General features: G+C 38.5%; 2 protein-coding genes across 11 annotated transcripts; both read right to left on the bottom strand.

Annotated features, from left to right (window-relative positions):
* Positions 1-241: 241 nt before the first annotated feature.
* Positions 242-4,969, bottom strand: dhx40 (DEAH (Asp-Glu-Ala-His) box polypeptide 40). The gene is made up of 8 exons (XM_031573435.2): positions 4,533-4,969; positions 4,295-4,440; positions 4,033-4,152; positions 3,402-3,632; positions 3,174-3,240; positions 2,917-3,048; positions 2,648-2,747; positions 242-442 (listed from the first exon to the last, which is right to left on the bottom strand). Exons 1-8 carry the CDS (start codon positions 4,693-4,695, stop codon positions 418-420), a joined length of 984 nt encoding a protein of 327 aa, XP_031429295.1. The 5' UTR covers positions 4,696-4,969; the 3' UTR covers positions 242-417.
* Positions 4,970-6,997: 2,028 nt separating this feature from the next.
* On the bottom strand, positions 6,998-16,810 carry LOC105907812 (zona pellucida sperm-binding protein 4). Of its 10 annotated transcripts, none has more exons than XM_031573428.2 (16): positions 12,610-13,438; positions 12,372-12,425; positions 12,128-12,235; positions 11,926-12,018; positions 11,723-11,749; positions 11,380-11,442; positions 11,231-11,284; positions 11,078-11,137; positions 9,338-9,440; positions 9,062-9,255; positions 8,878-8,972; positions 8,656-8,789; positions 8,383-8,569; positions 8,140-8,278; positions 7,871-7,937; positions 6,998-7,668 (listed from the first exon to the last, which is right to left on the bottom strand). In XM_031573428.2, exons 2-16 carry the CDS (start codon positions 12,411-12,413, stop codon positions 7,625-7,627), a joined length of 1,410 nt encoding a protein of 469 aa, XP_031429288.1. In that variant the 5' UTR covers positions 12,414-12,425; positions 12,610-13,438; the 3' UTR covers positions 6,998-7,624. The 10 variants fall into 10 exon arrangements, with proteins under 10 accessions (XP_031429288.1, XP_031429289.1, XP_031429287.1 ...); XM_031573429.2 differs by having other exon boundaries at positions 8,192-8,278; XM_031573427.2 differs by having other exon boundaries at positions 6,998-7,666; positions 12,137-12,235.
* Positions 16,811-19,047: the final 2,237 nt, after the last annotated feature.

The raw sequence follows: 19,047 nt of genomic DNA, 5'->3' as shown, positions 1-19,047 counted from the left end.
ATAAACAAGAATAGCCTAGTGTGTGTCCGATGGAATGTGGATCAGGCCAATTTTTCTGTCCGAGCCTGCCCGCGTCTGACAGAATAGTGATCGAGCCCGACAGCCATTCAAATATATTGTCCAAACCCACCGGAGCCCGACGGAGTCAATGTCTCAACTGTTCATACTAATGACACGTTTTTTTATGAATATCCTGCAGACTGTCTCACAAACTTATTCTTGTTGATTATGAACAAACATAACAGAAGAGGTCCGAAGATATGAGCACATTTACAACCCCTCCTTAAACACGTATAAGGACGTTCAAATGACCGCGAATTCATGGGGAGAATAGGCTACTATCCCATTTGCAGGAGACTTCACTTGCACAACAATCGGGGCATATTTGTCAAACGCCGTAAAAGATACTGCTCTGATCTATTCCCATTCCATACTGAATATTCTGTTTAGATCAAAGGTTTGTTTCGACATACCGTGATATTTCAGATGATAGAACAGTTGAAATGAATGCATGAATCGGAGGATTAAAGATGAGACGTGAAGGGTGTCCACAAATCCACATAAATTGCAACATACTACCTTCTCAGAGGCTATTGTCCGACGATAGTTATGTGGTATGCCACTGTGTTGACATACAACTTTAACTGTGATGTGTTTTATGTTTCATTTCGCAACTTATTTACTGTATAATCAACGATAGCAGGTGCCCGTTTGTAAACATTCCACATTTCATTTGCTTAAAACACACAGCAGTAGGCTACTGTCAAATCAGCTGTCACTCGGCTATTACCTGACCAATACCTTTCAAACTCGGTAATAGTATTCACAACTAATGTGTCCTTCATTCTATCAAATATGATGAAGTTTGGTATTGCACTCGTGAGGCAAGCGTGAGTAGAGTTGTGTTCGGTTATCTGGCGCTCTCTTTCTTTATCTGCCACATCCACCCTGTAACCTGGCGAATTAATTGCAGCGGGACAACTTAGCGGACTTTTACCGGAGCAGGAACATTTACATTTACATTTAGTCATTTAGCAGACGCTTTTGTCCAAAGCGACGTACAAGGGAGAGAACAGGAAAGTGGGTGAAAGGCCAATATTGACGTTAGGATACATTTGTGACACGAAATACAAAGGTTGGCGATTCAGTAGGCTACAAGTGGCAAAAAAGACAGCTGATCCACCAAAAAATCAACCTAAATGAAAATTGACATGCTTGGTTGGTCAGTAATCAGTCTAGAGAGGGCAGATAACCGAACAAAACTGAATATTTACAAACGGGCACCTGCTGTCTTGGATTATATAGTAAATAAGTTGCGAAATGAAACAAAAACACATCACAGTTAAAGTTGTACTAGGTAGTAGGCCTATTGATTGATATGAATGGATGACATGAAGTGGCGAAAAATTAATATGAAAGTATTTGTTGGGTGAATTAGCGCGCGTTCTCTCCAAACAGACGCAGTAAACGTTTTTTTAATGTCATCCTCTGAGAATGTAGTATGTTGCAATTTATGTGATTTCTTTGCAGATACATAAGTGGTTCCCCAAGGGTTGTGCCTGTTGCAAAGCAATTCAACGCCAGAACTGTAGGTTTTATTTTGAGTGAAGTAAGCATATTTATTGCAGCGGGACAAAGGCAAAAAACGTACCGGAGCATGAAAGTGTTGATGTTGATGTTATGAATACATGTGTGAATACATCTTTTAATGACGGCCACAGCGCTTTAAAACGACATGTTTATAAGTTAAATTATTCGAAGGTGAAAGATAGAAGGCGAGAGAATCGCCAGGTGTACCTGTGAAGTGGAGTTAACTTGCGGCCCACACCATTGTATTACAAACACACATAGCCTACATAATGAGAAGGTACACCTGGCGATTCTCTCGCCTTTTATCTTTCACTTTTTTATGTAACTTATAAACACGTCGTTTTAAAGCGCTGTGGCTGTCCTTAAAATATGTGTCAATAAACGAACTTCTACATCATGTGAATCAGACATGTTGACTTCACTTCTAATTAAGATATTATAAATATGAAATGTTCAATGCCTTATCGTGCTGATGGCTGACCTGAGCCCTAGTATGATTTCTAAATATTTGTCGAAGACGGCCTGGCTGGTCGGGTCCAGTTGGAAGAGGTGAGGAGATATGAACATTTTTACAACCCCAATGATCTCGGTTGCCATCATTCACTGTGTGTGTGGACAACAAGACCTGGTAGCCTAAATAAACAAACCAACGACTTCCACACACAAAGACGTCGTTCTCTAGGTCGTCTTCGACAAAAAACGTTACTCCACCTATTGTTCTGGCGGTGAATTGCTTTGCAACACGCGCAACCCTTTTAGGAACCATGAATTGAAACGACTAAATTTACACAACAATTACACAACGATTTACACAACCACAGCCGCTGTTGCAGAAGTATGCGCCGGGCTTTACAGTACTCATATCTAACCAACTTCAGCATCATAAACCTCAGTCCCGTTATACAGACTTTATTACCTTGAAGATTTATAAAGCACTATAGGTCCACAAGCCAATCCATTTGTTTGCTTACTTTATTTTTATTTTTTTTACTTTTACAGTCTCTTTTTATTGCTATAAAAAAATGTGTGGTTGGACAAAGACACCTTTATTACTCACTTTACTCCGTTGATGGTCAGAGATGTAGCTGCTATATTGGTGGCAACCACACATTTCCTGACACCTTCAGGAGGAGGCTGAAATATCTGCTTTTGCTGATCTGCAAAGCAAATACATTCAAACTCGATCAGAAATGAACAAATCTATGAGAGCATTAGTTCAACCTTCTGTGCACACCTCAGAGAAATTATAATTTTTATAGATGATGCCTAAAGATGATTTATGGCTTCATAGATGTTGGCTTCTTCAGCAACACTGCGGTTTATTACCTGTTGGCATGGCTCCATATAGGGGAAGGATGAGGAGGCCCTCAACAGAGGAGTCGCTCACGTCGTAGCGGTAGTCTATGGCCTCAGCCTTCTTGAACAGCAGATCACACGCTTTCTGGATTTCAGATTGACCTGGTTGTTTTGTAACAAGCATGTAAAAAAGAAACACATTGTATTCCAATTAAAAGAGAATTGCTAGAAATGTTTTATAATAAATCTCTATATGTACGCTGCAATACTTGTATGGTTGTCCCCACCTGTTAGAAACACCAATATATCCCCAGCCTTTTCATTGGTGTGCACATCAAGAGCCACCTTGACAACCTGGCCAATGACAAACACATACATTCTGTATTTGTCATACACTGACCACAATTAGGACTATATTGACAATATTAACTTAATATCGCCACTATGCAGGAAATCAAATTCAGTCAAATAAACAAAAAAACAAATCAACTGATCGAAAGCCATTTACAACCCACCTCTTTAACATAAACTGAACTATCAGTGTCTTTGGGGCCAATCAGGTTGAGGAACTTCTCAGTAACAGGATATGTTCGACCAGGGATGGTGAACACCGGGCAGTCTTCCAAGAAAGCAGAGAGTTTTTCTGTTTCCAAGGTTGCAGACATGACGACCACCTTCAGAGGCACAGTCCGGCCATTCAAGGCCCCTTTAGACATGGTCTTTTTCAAAAGCCCAATCAAGATATCCTGCAAATACAAGCAAGATCCTCAGGTATCAAAACATGACCCTCAAAATTTGTTTTGCAATACGTAGTAGCATGGGTCTCTACTTCACTGACCCCATCTTCAGTACTGTACAGCATTCATTCTGAATGCACATTGGGCCTGCTGAATAGGCTGTGAGGTTAATATATTTAATAGTTTTTACTGTCCCATATATTGCATGAAGATTCAGATTTTTTTGTATTAAAAAAAAAAACGACAGAAATTCCTGTTATTACTCAATCATAGTGCATAACGTGGAATTGTGATCTTACTGCATTGTGACTGGAAATCCTGACTGTATCAAATCATTAGGCCCTTAGGGATTCCCACTCCATAAATGTGTTGTACCCACCCAATGGTAATGGTAACAAACTCAACATACCGTGTTTAAACTCCTTTCATGAGCCTCATCAAGAACGACAACACTGTATTGAGAGAGGACTGAATCTGCAAGAATTTCCCTCAGCATGCAACCATCTGTCATGTACTTGATCATGGTGCTCTGTAAGCATACAAACAAAAGTACATTTGCACTGATCATTAGTCACTCCAATAAGTCGACATTCACTTCCAATATATACGTATGCAGACTGCAAAGTTACTAACTGATTAAGTGTTGTCAACCCCCGTATTAGGTATCTTACCTTAGATGTGCAGTCATCAAACCGCACTTGATAACCAACTTCTTTCCCAAGTCTCAAACCCATCTCCTGGGAAACTCTCTGTGCTACTGTGATGGCTGCCACCCTCCGAGGCTGCGTCACGCCAATTCTACCATCCTTCCAAATACCTACAGAAGCAGAGAAGGGTATTTATCTACAATAGCTATTTAATTTACGATACATGTACAGTGACATATGAGAGAAAGTCAGCTGATGTTACCTGCTTGGTACAGATACTGAGGCAGCTGTGTTGTTTTACCACTACCAGTCTCTCCAGTGACAACCAGAAAAATATTATCTTTCACCGCCTGGACGAGCTCTTTCTTGAATTGATAAATGGGCAGCTTGCCAGCTTCCGAAGAACATGACTTCTGACTTGACATTGTCACAAGAGAAATACCCTATCAGAGACAAAATAAGATTCTAAATTCCTAAATTTTGGGGTTAGCTATCTAAGCTAGTTGAAGGCGTTGTCTGAACGAAGGAGTAATTCAATTCACCAACTGATGAAACATCTCTGTAGATCATAACTTGTTTATCATATCCTTTTTATACAGCTATAACCCATGTCCAGTGTACACTGTAATGGTTCAAATGTCTACAGATGTACACAGCAGCGTGTGGCCAGCGACAATAAAGAGAATTTCAATATGGCCGCCACTCGTACTCTTTTCAAAATAAAAGTCGAAACTTATTTATTATTTTTAAATTACACAAGGTTCAAATTAGACAATGGTCATTTAACAAACTGCATGTGCTAGTAATGTGCTAATGTACAATACACGTAAAGGTGGGGAAATATAAACCAAAAAGGAAAAAAAGCCTGAAATCTAGTACTTCACTGAAATATATAGATACTTGGGCCTGAATCGCCTTTGTATGTACCATTGTAAGTGGATGGAATTATGCGGCAAAAATACCGCAACACTTCCTTCCCTTTTGGGTCCCTAGTTCTGCTGTCCAGTAAACTAGACATTGGATTATGCCCACTCTCAACTCATTAAGTACATGTGAAACGTCTTCATTAGAGCCTAACAACTTGTTGCCACTAAAAGTCTTCATAGTAGGCCTATTGCCCTTTTTCTATTTTTATCTATGTATTTATTTGTCATTATTATTGCCATTGGTCTAAGAAATAGCTACCATTTGTGTTTACACCTTTTATAAAACCGTTCATGTCATGGTGTTTCACAAATGATAGTTCCTTTTGTAATAAGACTGTTCCTTAATGTTTATGCAGAGAGTTAAATAGTTCTTTACATGTTCTCTAGCATTTGGTGTGATTTATATTCAGTACACATCATAGCCACCGCAGTTATATTTCCTTTATATCATCGAGTTGCTTGTGAAAAGCCATGTCAATCTATCTGTGTCAGCTTTTAGAGCATGTGTTTTATTATTAACCTTGTCTTCTGTTTTATCCTGTCCAACTAACATCCCACTCATTGCCTGTACCTTGATGGGGTGAGTGGGCTTTCAACTAAACAGGTCTTGCTTCCTCAACAAAGTTATCCGGGGGGGTTTTTATTCATTTTTTTTGTAAACTTTTTTGTCTTTTTACATGTGAATAACATTAGTAATGTAGACAGATATACAGATACTGCCACCTTCCCCGTCTTGCGTGCGGATATGAAGTGCAAACATTACAATTGACTCTTTGTTCATCAGCTGTCATGGATGTATATACTGTAAATATTGTATGTGGTGTATGTGTATGTATATATTTAAAATAGAGAACACAATAATGGCACTCTACAGGTACCTACTGCCTTTGTAGGTACCAGGGTATAAAAACCCCAGTTGAGTCACATACACTCTGTCTACAGATTTTTTTTTAGAAATACATAGACATTAAAGCCTGAATTGGGGCTAATTTAGAAGGCTCAGCTGAGGATGAACTTCCTGAGGCTGCTGAAGATGTTCAACCTGCTAAAGGCCATGATGGTGCACTTTGACACTGCCATCTTTGAGTCCATTCTACTGCTACATCACCATCTGGTACGCTGCCTTCACTGCCACTGCAAGACAAGAGAAGACTGCAGCGTATCGTTCCTTCTACTGAGAAGGGGATTGGCTGCAATCCACCATCACTCCAGGACCTGCATGAATCCCTGAAGTGAGCAGAGAAGATTATGGCTGTCACTTCCCATCCTTGTCAGGGTCTTTTGGAAAACTCCCCTCTGGTAAGACACTGCGGTCCATCAGTACCAAAACCTCACGCCATAAAAACTGTTTTTTTTTCCGACAGCAGGCAGTGTAATCAACAATGCCCACAAACTTTTGTTTTATCCCAGACAGCTATTCAGTGCATATTACCTTGCACTGTTGCACATTTCCAAGATTCTCCTTTTAAATTCATATTTATATACATATCTAGCTTAATCTATGAAAGCTTGTATTCGGATTGTTATTCTATATTTGTCTATATTTATGTTTCTATATTCTCGTCTTGTCCCCATTTGTACATTTAACCTATTTATGCCACATAACCAAGACAATGAATCCTTTTATGGAAACCTACTCGACAATAATCCTATTTATGATTCTGAATCACTTTTGTAGGTACCAGGTCATGTTAAGCCCCAGCTGAGTCACATACAGTAGGGTTCTGCCTATTCATATTAAACACAGTTTATAGGCTAATTTTATTCAGTAATGTATTGGATGTGAAATGCAACTTTCTGGATGTGGTGATATATTAATGATTTCTTGAAGAGATTAATGATAATCAACAACGAAAAACCAAATGTTGTGTAGTCTACCTAATAGGCTACCATTCCATTCCATGGTCATTTGCAAGACGAATCTGCTAAAATTATAAAATTGGCAGATGCAGTTTATTTATCTAGACTAGTTAGCAGCACACCAGGCATATGCCGTGAAAAACTAAACATTTGTCAAACCGGATTTTCAAACTAAATTTTGCTGACTTTTATATTGACGCTTTTCGCCGCCATATTGCCTATCGTTTACTGTCGACAGTTTGCGCTTTCCTCTGTACTTTTTCTGTTACCGCTAATAATCAAATTGGTCTGTCATACTTCTCCTTACCGCCACCAAATGGACAGGAGTATGAAGTGGCATGCAGAAATTGCTGATAAATATTAAACATTGAAAGATAACATGTTAATTACAGTCACAAACAGACTACTGATATCCAACCAGTATCCAAGTCATGCTTGTTTTTCATACTGAATATAGTCTACAGAGCATGTGCAAAAATGAAAAAAAAAAAAGAGATATGACAACTTGAAGTTTTTTAGGCTATATTTCCAGTAAGAAGGCCTTCGGAAATGATAGCATTTAAACAGCTTAATTTCCATTTTCTTGATCTTGGTTCTTTAGGTCCCTTGGCTCTAGAAAAAAAACATACAAACATTAATATGCCATGTTAAACTCTATGGCACTGCGCTATTAATAATATGGACTGCACTGTTTAAACAGTAGTGCTACAATGATTACTGATTTACCTCCTGATTGGTCTTCAAAGTTTTCTTTATCAGTGAATAGGACTATGTATTCCATGTCTATGTTCTCGTCATGAACTTGTTTACGTACCTTGGTTACAGGAAGGCACAGAGCACTCAACTCCTTTGCCGATCTCTGCATTACAGTGTATGTAAACCTGCAGTGAACACAGTTTTTTGAGCTTTTTTACTTTCCTTTAATTTACCTTTAGAATTACATCTAGTTATTTGACACACAACTTTCAAATATCATCATTGCAAAGTAAGTTACGCAAATTGATTAATGTAGGCCTATTGAGAACAGATCTATTTAATGAGGGAAACATTTTTTTGTGCACAGTGTGATGATCAGATACATACTAAGCCTTGAGACTCTTTGGATTTCACAAAAGAAAACATTTTGATCATAAACCGCTTGTGATGTTGTGGATACTTCACCCCCTCCCCAGGGGTCACCCTGATGACCTCAGTGTGGTGACTGTCTCCACGGAAAGGACACCTGGCATGTGAATAACAGTAAAATCAAAGCAGAGACTGAAACACTGCCATCTGCTGACAATTATTAACATTGTAACAGAGGTTTGAGCATGAGCAATAGCCTACCTGTCAGTGAGCAGATTCCATCTATGCTGGTCTTGGGGGTCTTCTGTTGGGGTTGCCCAACAGTCCCTCAAGCAGAGCACAAGTTCCCCATCCTCCCGTTTTAGAAGGAACACTTCAACAAAAACAGGATCTCCCAGCACATACTTTGATGAATCACTCTCCTTGTAAAAAGAGCTATAAGATGCATCTGAAAAAATATGGGAAGTAGGCTAAAGAATAACTTCCTCATTTTTAGTGGAAACAATCCCTCATGTAGGCCTTTTTCTACTTTACCTTTAGCAAATCTTATTCTGACACGAAGCAAACCCTCATTTTTCTGAGTTAAGGGTTGGCCAGATATAGGTTTCTGGATGTCTGTCCTTAGTGTGGTTGCACCATGGAGAGTGTAGGAACACTGTACAGTGAGTCTGTAGAAACACTTTTCATCTGTCATCAATATAAACCTTAAACCATAGAAACAAATAAATAAAAATGTTGCCAACAATTCATTCTTACTTGAACTGTGGATCACGAAATATTGCCCCCTGTTTAAGATGAAAGACTTTTACTCCAAAGATATTAACCCAGTAGGAAATGCGTCCACTAAAAACCTTGAACAGAAAAAAGTTTAAGTTTTCGGGGGAGAGATTGAAACTAAAATGAAATGCAAGACGTCGGACAATGTTATGATATATCAGACCTTGACTTTTGTACCACAGCCTGTGAGTGGAAACTGAAACATCACAGACTGACTGCTCTTGAACTTCGGCTTGCAAGCAGTGCTTCTGTTGTAGGCAACATGGACTGAGCCTAAATCCAGTGGAGGAGCTGTAACATTACTTTGGATGATGATGTGAAATCCCTTCTTGTCACAGTAGCCTGACCAATGTTTCTCTAAAGATCAAACAATACTCAAGTTTATTCCTCAACGAGTTTATAGCAGCCATGTATTTGATGAAAAGAAACTGCAATTAACCTTTGAGTAAGATCTGCTGCATTTCATTAAGTACAGGTAGGCCCAGGCTGCTTGTAATTCTGTCTCCTCCATTTTGATTAAAGTCCCCTACCGGATTTGCCACCTGAAAAGGTAAGGAAATAGCAAGCCTAGCTCTTGCACCTCTTCCACTGTGACCAGAGCTACAAAATATGCATATTCTTCTTCTCTCAGGAGGCTTACCTTTGTTGGATATGTGACACAATAGTCTTCGTCATGTAGAGTAAGAAAAATCAGAGTGAAAAGTATAATTCGTAGTGATCTGCGCATTATTTGGTCTTCTAAAATCTCGCTGATATGGAGCAACGCACTGCACATTTCGGTCAGCACAAACACACCAGTTGAGACCAATGGCCTTGCCTTGCGTTATGTTCGAGACGACAACTGATGACTAATGTGTTCTGGGTGTCAGTTAGGCCTACTTGGTTGTGTGTAAGTGGTATTACCCAGGATGATTGTGATTTAACGAAATACATGCAGCAAATATTCGCTAATGGTATGTCTAGAAACCAGTGGAGCAAGCGATTGCACTAAACGCACTCCCACACGTATTTTGAGTGACTAGGTGGATCAGGTCGACATGGTTGTTCATGAACCAAATTTGGATGAAAGAGCAAGTAAAGTTGTGCTACTACTATGATGGCCGTCAGGCATGTCGGGAAATGCAATGTCACGTTATATTGAAAACATTAAGCATTGAGTCAAGTTGGCTAATTCGAGAGGGAGGGTGGATGTGCAAGTCCGTGCTCGACAACTTGTTAATTGAACTTTAGATGAAAAAATTATGGTTATCGTAGAAACGCCTGGTGGTCAAATACACTAATACACAGTAGCCTAGTTAATAGAAACATTTATTGGCTCAAGTCTGATACACATCGTTAACATTTTGAAAAAGGGCAACACAAATGTCACCCGTGAACATCCTGCCGTTTATAGATATCATTCATTCAGAAACTCAGTGCTGTTGCAATAGATGGGATTTTGAATCAAATAATCTGTTGAAAAGAAAGGGGCAATGAATGAACTTAATGTAAACAAACAACGTGAATTAAGGTTAATTTGTCATCATAATTATGGTTATGCATTAACTGAGTATTCAGTTAAAGTAACAGTATGTAGCAATTGTACTTTAGGGTTAGGATTAGCAATTTTACCTTACAAATAACAGTTTTAAAAAATGGGGGCGCTACAATGACGTTTAATATGGAGAATGGCCTCTGTGCCATTGCCATACCAGGGTGCAGCATATTCTACTTCGCTATGTTACAAGTTACAAGTCTTTTATTGTCAGATGCACAGAATGACACAGGGTCAGACTGGGCACTGAAATTCTTAGGACGAGGCACCACACAACAACCTACCATAGCATAACATAGCAAACATAATATAACATAACATAACATGACATACACTCTGTACAAGTATGTATGTAAGTTTCTGGAAGCCGTGCGAGTACTTCTCTCTGCCGGGTTAGTAAGTAACTTATTTGCCGTCTTGCTTTGTCTTGTGTTGCACTTGCTTGATGTTTGACTGTGTTAGGAAAGTTGTTGACTCACTAGTTTGTCATAGTGTTAAAGTAAGCAAATTTCAACAGGTTTAGCCGGTAGCATCTCGTTAGCGATTAGCAGTTCCTCCGTTGTGCTGCTTTAAGTTTTTCCTATAGCAGGACATAGCCTATGCTGATAAGAAATCGTACAGGTTAAATTCTGAGATGATACTTACTTTGGTCTCTTCCCCCAGCCTGATTGACTTTGCGTTCTTTATTAATTTCTGTCTGGTTTGCTGTAGCAAATCATACAAACATATCACAATTCCAATTAGTTTTTGAAATACTTAAAATAACTTAAAATAAATATTAAATCTTGAATATATTACCATAGTTTGGTTGAGCAACATGTGAAATATGGTTCCGAGGCGAACTGCTGATATCTGTTTGTGAATAAAAAGTATTTTATAATAAAGAGCAATATTCCCAAGATTTGTATTTGTGATACCTAAAACAAGAAGAAAAAGACACAGAATACCTCTTTGAAAATTTGTATTAAGTGCTCCCACTTGCTGCTGATCAGGATCATGTTCATCATTTTCTGAATGTTGAAGGAGACGTGTTATAGCTCATAATGTGATAATTTTTGGTGACATCCCAGTAGCCCCTCGAGCCATGGCTTTAAGACTCTTAGCATGACTTGGGGATCAAATCTTAGGGATGTTAGTGACAGTTCACTTCATAAAAGACAATATTACAATAAAATGAATGTCCTCACTGAAAATTACTGTTTAGGGTCTTCTCTCTCTCATATTTAATGTAATATTAACCACAATTAAAATGTTGAATTAATTCAAAGAAATAAAGAAAGATAAGCATACCATAGATGACGCTGTCTGTTCTGTGAACTGCAAGGAAATATAAAAACATGGATAATTGACATGAGCAAAGGAGACAATCAAGAAAAGGTCAGGTTCAGGTCAACAAGAAATAATTATTATACTATATTTTTAGTATTACAACTGATTGTTGTTGATACCCATTATTCCTCCTCTCTGTATATCGTTGTTAAAATGTGAGAAACCTTGGTTGGGAGTGAAAACATCCCCACCCCCCTGGTTAAGGTTGTTCCGCTTAACAGGGTGGCGCTCACGTAAATAGTTTGAAGCAGTGTCACCTAGACAGAGAAAAGGAGAGATAATGCTGTTGGTTAGCATGTTTCAAAGAGTCATTGTTATGGTATCATTCATATTCAGCACTGAGACTTCAGTCAATCTGCACAAGACCTTTCCTACCCTTTTCCTGGGAGGTGTTGCTTTGAACTGGCTTGTCATGAGGAAGAGGTGGGGCGCTGGCTTGGGTGCTGGATGGGGCGCTGGCTTTGGCTGTGTTGGCTTTAAACAAAATAGATCACATTTTTAATTGAATATAAGAGGGAGGCAAAATTAAAAAAATATTATGATCTGGATTAACTGAACTGTGGTTTCATAAGTCATAGCAGAGATTTGTGAAAGCTAAGCATCAAATTACCTTTATTATCAGTGTGATTGACGTAGTAAGATTCAACTTCATTTACACACAGCCCTGCAAAGCATTGTATTTTTAGGTTCAGAAAATGCGGCAAAATGTTCCATCTTTGCAAGGACCAGTGCTATTTCTTCTACAGGGCATTAAAGACATTAAAATAGTCATACTTATTGTCCTGTTAGTGTAAGCTTAGAAATGATCTGGTGAAAAGCAGTTAAGATACAGCAGTGAAATAACTCACATTTGTTTTTGAGGATGAAGAAACAGGCAAGGACAAGAGCAATCAAGATTATAGTTGCTGCAATGATGATGTAGATTCCTATGGGAAGATCTTTCACAACACTTTTTTCTGTCGTAAAACAAAAAAACAGTTGTCAGTTGTACACCCCAATCTTTGCCCAAATTTATGATAGTCATTTACAATATGCAGATTTCATACAGTGTTTTCATTCATAATTAGTTTTCATATTTAAGTGTTTTTTTTTTATCTTTCCTGAGTTTTGCAAGCGGACATTGAGGTCTTCCTACAGTTCTCTTGTCCCTGCAAACATCAAGTATTGTGACGTGTAGCGGGAGTGATGTATGTGTGATTGCCTGTACTTCTGTGTTGTAATTGTTATGTGACCTATCCCCAGTATTCGTATTGTAGAATGTTTATGTCTGCAAATTCAGTTTCAGTGTTCTGACTTCGAGTGTTTGGTGCTTCCCCTCCTATGTTAATGTCTACGTGTATTTTTAGTTAGCAATGTGGAGTCATTGTGATTTGTATATGCCGTAGTGGGATTTTCCTTGTGTTTGAGCATCTCTGTCCACCCCAAGTCAGTATGATATGTCTGCGTCTGTAATCCCACTCCAGTTGCCGTTCGTTATCAGTGTCTGAATGCCTGTACTGTGTTTTACTGTGTTTTCAAGCAAGCCAAAGATACGCCTGACTCTGTGAGATCGCTACAGTATGTTGTGCACTGATGACGGTGCTAACTCAGTTACCCTCCTCATGGGGCTTTACGATACCCTCCTCATGGGGCTTTACGATACGTTCCCCCTTCTTTATCTCCACTCTCCTGCACAGGTCTCCCTGCTCACAGCAGTACACGCCCACATCTGGAGCCTGGAGCTGCTCAATGCGGATCGAGAAGTTTCCTCTCTGAGACAGATTTGGGAATACAACAACTCTGCCCATCTTATGGTCAAGGAAAGAGACTTGGTGTAAGCTGGTGATGTTGACAATGTCTGTCTCTTTGCTCCAGAGCACAGGGCCCCCAGTGCTGTTGCTAAAGCTGCAAGGGAGTATCACTGTGGAATCCAAGAAGGCGGTGATGATGGTACTCTCACCACAACCACCTTTGCAGTGGTGCTGTCCTGAGGACACATAAGGACATAATGAGAATGATCAAAGATAATTTAAGTGTTGACTTTTTACTTGAGGAGAAGTGATTACTTGTTTAGTTAGACACAGAAAAAAAGATGTTAAATTCCTTGTGCTATTAGTTGGAGATTTCCCAAAGTGGCCAGACCTCTCACTGCCACATGCAAGCACCCATACCTAACAACCTAGCCTAAAGTATTATAACACAACGGGGTGCACTGCAACCATCATACCGAAACTTAACAAGAACAACAAAGACGCATTCATGAGCATTTCACAGTTTTTTTTTTTTTAAGCAGGCACCTTCCTTCGTCCGTGTTTCGCTTAATTGGGCCAATAACACCTCCAGAAGCCTCAACAGTGGTGTCTGGCATCCCAGACCCACCCCCTCCATCCTCACGATGGGCTAGAACACTTGTCAATGCCAGAGACAGCAACAAATACACCCTGAGATGCACCCAAGTATTACTGAGAGACTTCCCCAAACAACCAAATTGACACTAATTAGTGACTTAGACTACTGAAAGGGATTGTTGAATCATTTACAGTGACAGTATGATGTGCATATGGTAAGTATGAAATACTTCTCTTGTTTGCACAGGGAGAGTGCAGCAGTGCTTATTCCAGGATGTAACTAGTTGCCTGAATGTAGCCAGTGTGTCTTGGGACGAGACTGTATTCCAGACAAAACAGTGGATTGGATTCACCCTTAAAGCAGCAAGGAGTTTGGTCTAAAACTAGCAAGTTAGCTATTTAAAAGGCATGTAAAAACCTTGCAAACACCAACAACATGGGATCAATTTAGTGACAAAAAGATTCAGAAATACCCCACGATTTGCAAACAAACCGAGTGTGATTCACATTTATAAATGCTCCATGATTTGCAAGTATGCACACCATGCTTTACAAATACAAGACACTCCTCTCAAACAAACACAATGTAGTTTGCAAATACAAGACACCTCAATCAGAAAAAACGTATTTTGCAAATAAAAATGCTACTCGCAAACAAATACAGGACAGATTCTCCAAATGTAAACAAAGAATGGAAATAAATAAACCTCATTTTGCATGTCTGTATAATCATTTTTTACAAGTGGAACACGTTTTGTCTCTACACACACAACCCACCAGCCATTTCATGAACTGATTGGAAAGCAGATGCCCCTGTAGCTCACCTGCTGTTTTGGTGCCTTTGCAACTCGCACAAGTGTTTTAATTTGCAATTCGCACAAGTGTTTTAATTTGCAACTCGCACAAGTGTTAAAATTTGCAACTCGCACAAGTGTTTACATTTGAAACTCACACAAGCAGAAAAAGCAGCGCCAAAAATCCCCTCAATCCACAAATGACATGGTTGCTGTGTGAAAAAATAAGTTGCACTTGTAAAAAAACATTATACAGACATATAAAACATGGTTCATTTATTTCCATTCTTTGTTTACATTTGTGGAATCTGTCCTTTATTTGTTTGTGTGTTTTTTATAGATGTGTCTTGTATTTGCAAAGCACATTGTGTTTGTTTGAGAGGTGTGTTCTGTATTTGTAAAACATGGTGTGCCTATTTGGACATTTAATAAATCACAATTGTTTGCAAAGTGTAGGGTATTTGTAAATCACTAAATTGATCCCATTCAACAACAGCTCATTTGCCACTGATGAAAGCTTGTGTTTTGTATATGTCTTCTTAGCCAGCAAATAATGGATTTGTAACTTAGTTACAAGTACAAGAAACTTTTACCGAAGGAAATCTTTACATGGAGCATCTCATATGCTAGTGCAAACTTTACCAAAATCCATAACCATCCCATCTAATTAGACTGAATATTCTGAATCTCAATCAATACATTGAAATAATTACCGTCCAACATATTTAGTAACATAAGTGATGTATTTTGAAGATTTGGTGATGTCATGCTGTGAAAGCTTTTCTTATATTTTAGCAGTGTGGCTCGTCCCAGATCACGGAACAAAATTAATTTGAAGATGATACCAAAACTAGTTGCCTTTAAAAGCATACTTCAAAAAGCGGTTCATGCTGGCATAGTGTTGCTTAAATGCTATAATTTAAATTTGAAAGTGCGTGAGAAGTGGTCTAGGGCCAGACCAGGCCCAGAATCAGCAGATTTATAAAGAATCGAAGGCTCGTTCGTTCGTTAAACAAGAACAACATTCTATGTAATACACATTTGCTTACGTCTCTTCAGGCTTCACATCTAAAGATACAGGCAGTGGAACGATGACCATAAACTCACACAAGTTCTGTGTTGTTACTGAACTTATAGTTCAACTTAAGTGACCAAAGTGCTAATACCAAAATGATGGGCTCAGTTCCCTGCTAGCACATATAGTCTATTAATCCAAAATGTATACATGTACGATACTGTCTCTTTGGATACAATTGGCTTAACGAAGGAATCCAATGTGAATGTAATAAATTGAGCTAGAGAAAGCATACTAAAGTGATACTTATTGTTATGGACTGGTGCCTTTAGTTTGGGCATTGATTGACATTGATTTCAATGTGGTTTTCAATGTATCAGTTTTGTTATGTACGAAGAATAATAAATATAATGCCTTGCTGATATTATAGGTTTTAGATTTTAGATTGCTACTTCGACTGAGAAACTCAGGTTTACCTAACCAAGGGAGGAACACTGAGGTTTTTGGTAAGGTAATAACACTGAGGTTTTTGGTAAGGTTTCCCCCTTCTACTGTTAAAACTGATTGAACTGAAAGTATTATTCTCCAGTTCCTATTAATATTCTACACAAATTTGTTTTATATTGTGTTTTTAAAATGCTATTGAGTTTACACGTACTTATATAGCCTACAATACATGTGAATAGGACCGAAAGTAAATTCCAATTCATATAAAAAGATGTTCAAATAATGTTATTCTTGTATACTTACCGGCTGTAGGTAAAAAAAATCCAAAGAATACAATCCATCTCACACAGTGTATACCACCTTCAATATGCATATCTTACCAATAAATGTTAAACTGAAATTAAGAGGATGACTGATGTCAGGTGGACAAGCAAGTTACGGGTTGTACATTGAAACAGAATACAGGGGCAGAACATTGGTCATTTCCTGAAGATGCATTCTTATTTCCCCCCCACATTCACAAGGTATGGGTTTATGCATGGTGTACAAATAACTAAAGGGTAAAAACCCTGGTTAACCCTGGTTTAAGAAATAACCTGTTTTAGTGGAAATTATCTTGAGACCCTTTCCTGATGGAACTCATTATGCAACAATCTTTGTTGCACAACTCATGACCTGTGTTATACTTAATATATATATCGTTTTAAACTTCATCTGCAACAACACTTACAGGAAGCTCTTATGTCTGCGCTGGTGTACCACATATACTTCCTGTTTCCAACTCATCAGATACTAACCTGCACAGAGGCGTTGCAACTTTACCACCCGTGTCAATTTTCAGGTTTCTGTTTTTACACTTTAGAATCGGCATACACAAACTTGAAAAACACATACACAATTTTAGTTATACACAGGGGAAGATGTTAAATGATTTGTGCTATTGTCACATGCAAGTGCTCATACCCAACAACCTAGCCTTAGTCACAGTCTAAGGATCCAGTAACACTGCTCCAACAGTAACACGTTGTATTCTGAGTGTGAGCCCATTGTTAACTTTATTGAGTCAACAATTACTTTTGAAGATGCAATTGAGGAATTGAGGTCCCACAACGACTAGAGTAAGTCTAGCATTATTGCTTACTCACTGAAGCAACACTGAGCTCACGCTAAATGTTAGCTAAACGCTAAAACATACTGTCTTGGTATGGATGAGAGACTGTGGTGTGGGCTGTGTGATTAGTGTGGGCTTGCAAATTCACACTTACACTCATGATTACGCAATTGTAATGAAATGATGGATGCCACAGAAGTTCAAGTGTTTCATGGACCTGCTGTGTGTGCGAGTGGGTTATTGTATTAACTTTGTGTGCTCCTTTAACAGAAATGTTTGAGAAAAACTAAATGAAATTGATTTGACCCTCTCATGTTGAATAATTTTGCTGTAAAAGATTAAGGTTATGATGACATATTAGGGCCATTGAAGGTGGAAAAGATATTATGGAGCTGGGGGAGGGGGGTAATATTCTGAGACTAAAGTTGTAAATTTACAAAAAATTCGTACATTTAAAAAAAAAAACGTACACGATAAACTCAAACATACAAACAGTTTAGCAACATGAATACTTATCTATGTACTATATCCATGCACACACTGAGATTAGTATTAGTCATTCATGTGTGGCGGAGTGTTTGTATGATAAAAGAGAATGTTATAAATATCTGCATATTTGTAAAGTTTTTAGATCGAATGTTGAACTTTTAACATGAGACTGCTACTGCAGTTGAATACACCAAATGTCAATGAGATGTTTCTTTTAAAAGTTTATCGCTCTTCTTCATTGACACCTGCAGTGGCAATGTGGTTTAAAAAATGGATGTGTCAATTCACACTTCCTTTCACATGACACAGCTACTGTGATTCTCACGCAATGTGTGCTAAAAGACTTATGATCACCATGAAGACAGCAGAAGGAGTATGATTGAGTCAGCTTCCTCTTGGTCAGGCTCCACCTACTTTGAACAATAGGGACCTATGGATTGACTTGCAAAATGATCAACCGCAGACATTTCCTTCTGTGTGATGTCTCCAATAAAATTGTTTCTTTTGATAGATGATGACTGACCTGACTTTGTTTTGTAGTGCCCTGATAAATGTGCTCTCCAGGCATGTGTATACACTTGAATATTTGACATTGGGGACATCTAGTGAGAGTTAATAGATGGATGGATTTGTGTATTTGTGCGTGTGTGTGTGTGTACAGTGTACAGAGGGTGCATGTGGGTAGATTGGTATAGAAAGAACCACAGGAAACCAGAAGACCCGTGCATGAGAGCATGATGAATGAAGAAAAGGGAAGTAATGATGCTAATAACCGTTATTGCATCCTTTTTTGCATTTTCATACAACAGTTAAAGAAAAATGGAGATGGAAAAGAGATGGAGAGGAGAAAGAGTAATAACACTATTATTAGTGTCAAGTGTCAAGTGTAAAGATAGTAGGATTACAAAGGTGAACCCCCGAAACAAGAATATTGAGGAGAAGGGTGAGAAAGGGCTGGTGACAGGCAAAGCAATAACCTCTCTGCACAAATCAACTGAACACATGAAGAACCGATGTGGAGCATGGACCATGACACACTGTTTTATTACTTACTTATAAGATTTTTTTATAAAAAAAATAAGTAGAAAAAAAAACCAGACTCA

Source organism: Clupea harengus, chromosome 9 (genome assembly GCF_900700415.2).
Source record: "Clupea harengus chromosome 9, Ch_v2.0.2, whole genome shotgun sequence".
Taxonomy (NCBI): domain Eukaryota; kingdom Metazoa; phylum Chordata; class Actinopteri; order Clupeiformes; family Clupeidae; genus Clupea; species Clupea harengus.
This window is presented reverse-complemented; position numbering and strand designations above follow the sequence as displayed.

Excerpts from the sequence above, each read along its gene's own strand:
- dhx40 (XM_031573435.2), bottom strand. The coding sequence starts at position 4,695 with ATGTCAAGTCAGAAGTCATGTTCTTCGGAAGCTGGCAAGCTGCCCATT. Across the intron at positions 3,633-4,032 it reads ATGAAAGGAGTTTAAACACG|GATATCTTGATTGGGCTTTT; the intron begins GTATGTTGAGTT and ends TTGTATTTGCAG. Across the intron at positions 3,241-3,401 it reads GTTCAGTTTATGTTAAAGAG|GTTGTCAAGGTGGCTCTTGA; the intron begins GTGGGTTGTAAA and ends GTCATTGGCCAG.
- LOC105907812 (XM_031573427.2), bottom strand. The coding sequence starts at position 12,413 with ATGAAGTTGAATCTTACTACGTCAATCACACTGATAATAAAG. Across the intron at positions 12,236-12,371 it reads CAATCACACTGATAATAAAG|CCAACACAGCCAAAGCCAGC; the intron begins GTAATTTGATGC and ends TTTTGTTTAAAG. Across the intron at positions 9,256-9,337 it reads GCAGCAGATCTTACTCAAAG|AGAAACATTGGTCAGGCTAC; the intron begins GTTAATTGCAGT and ends TTTGATCTTTAG.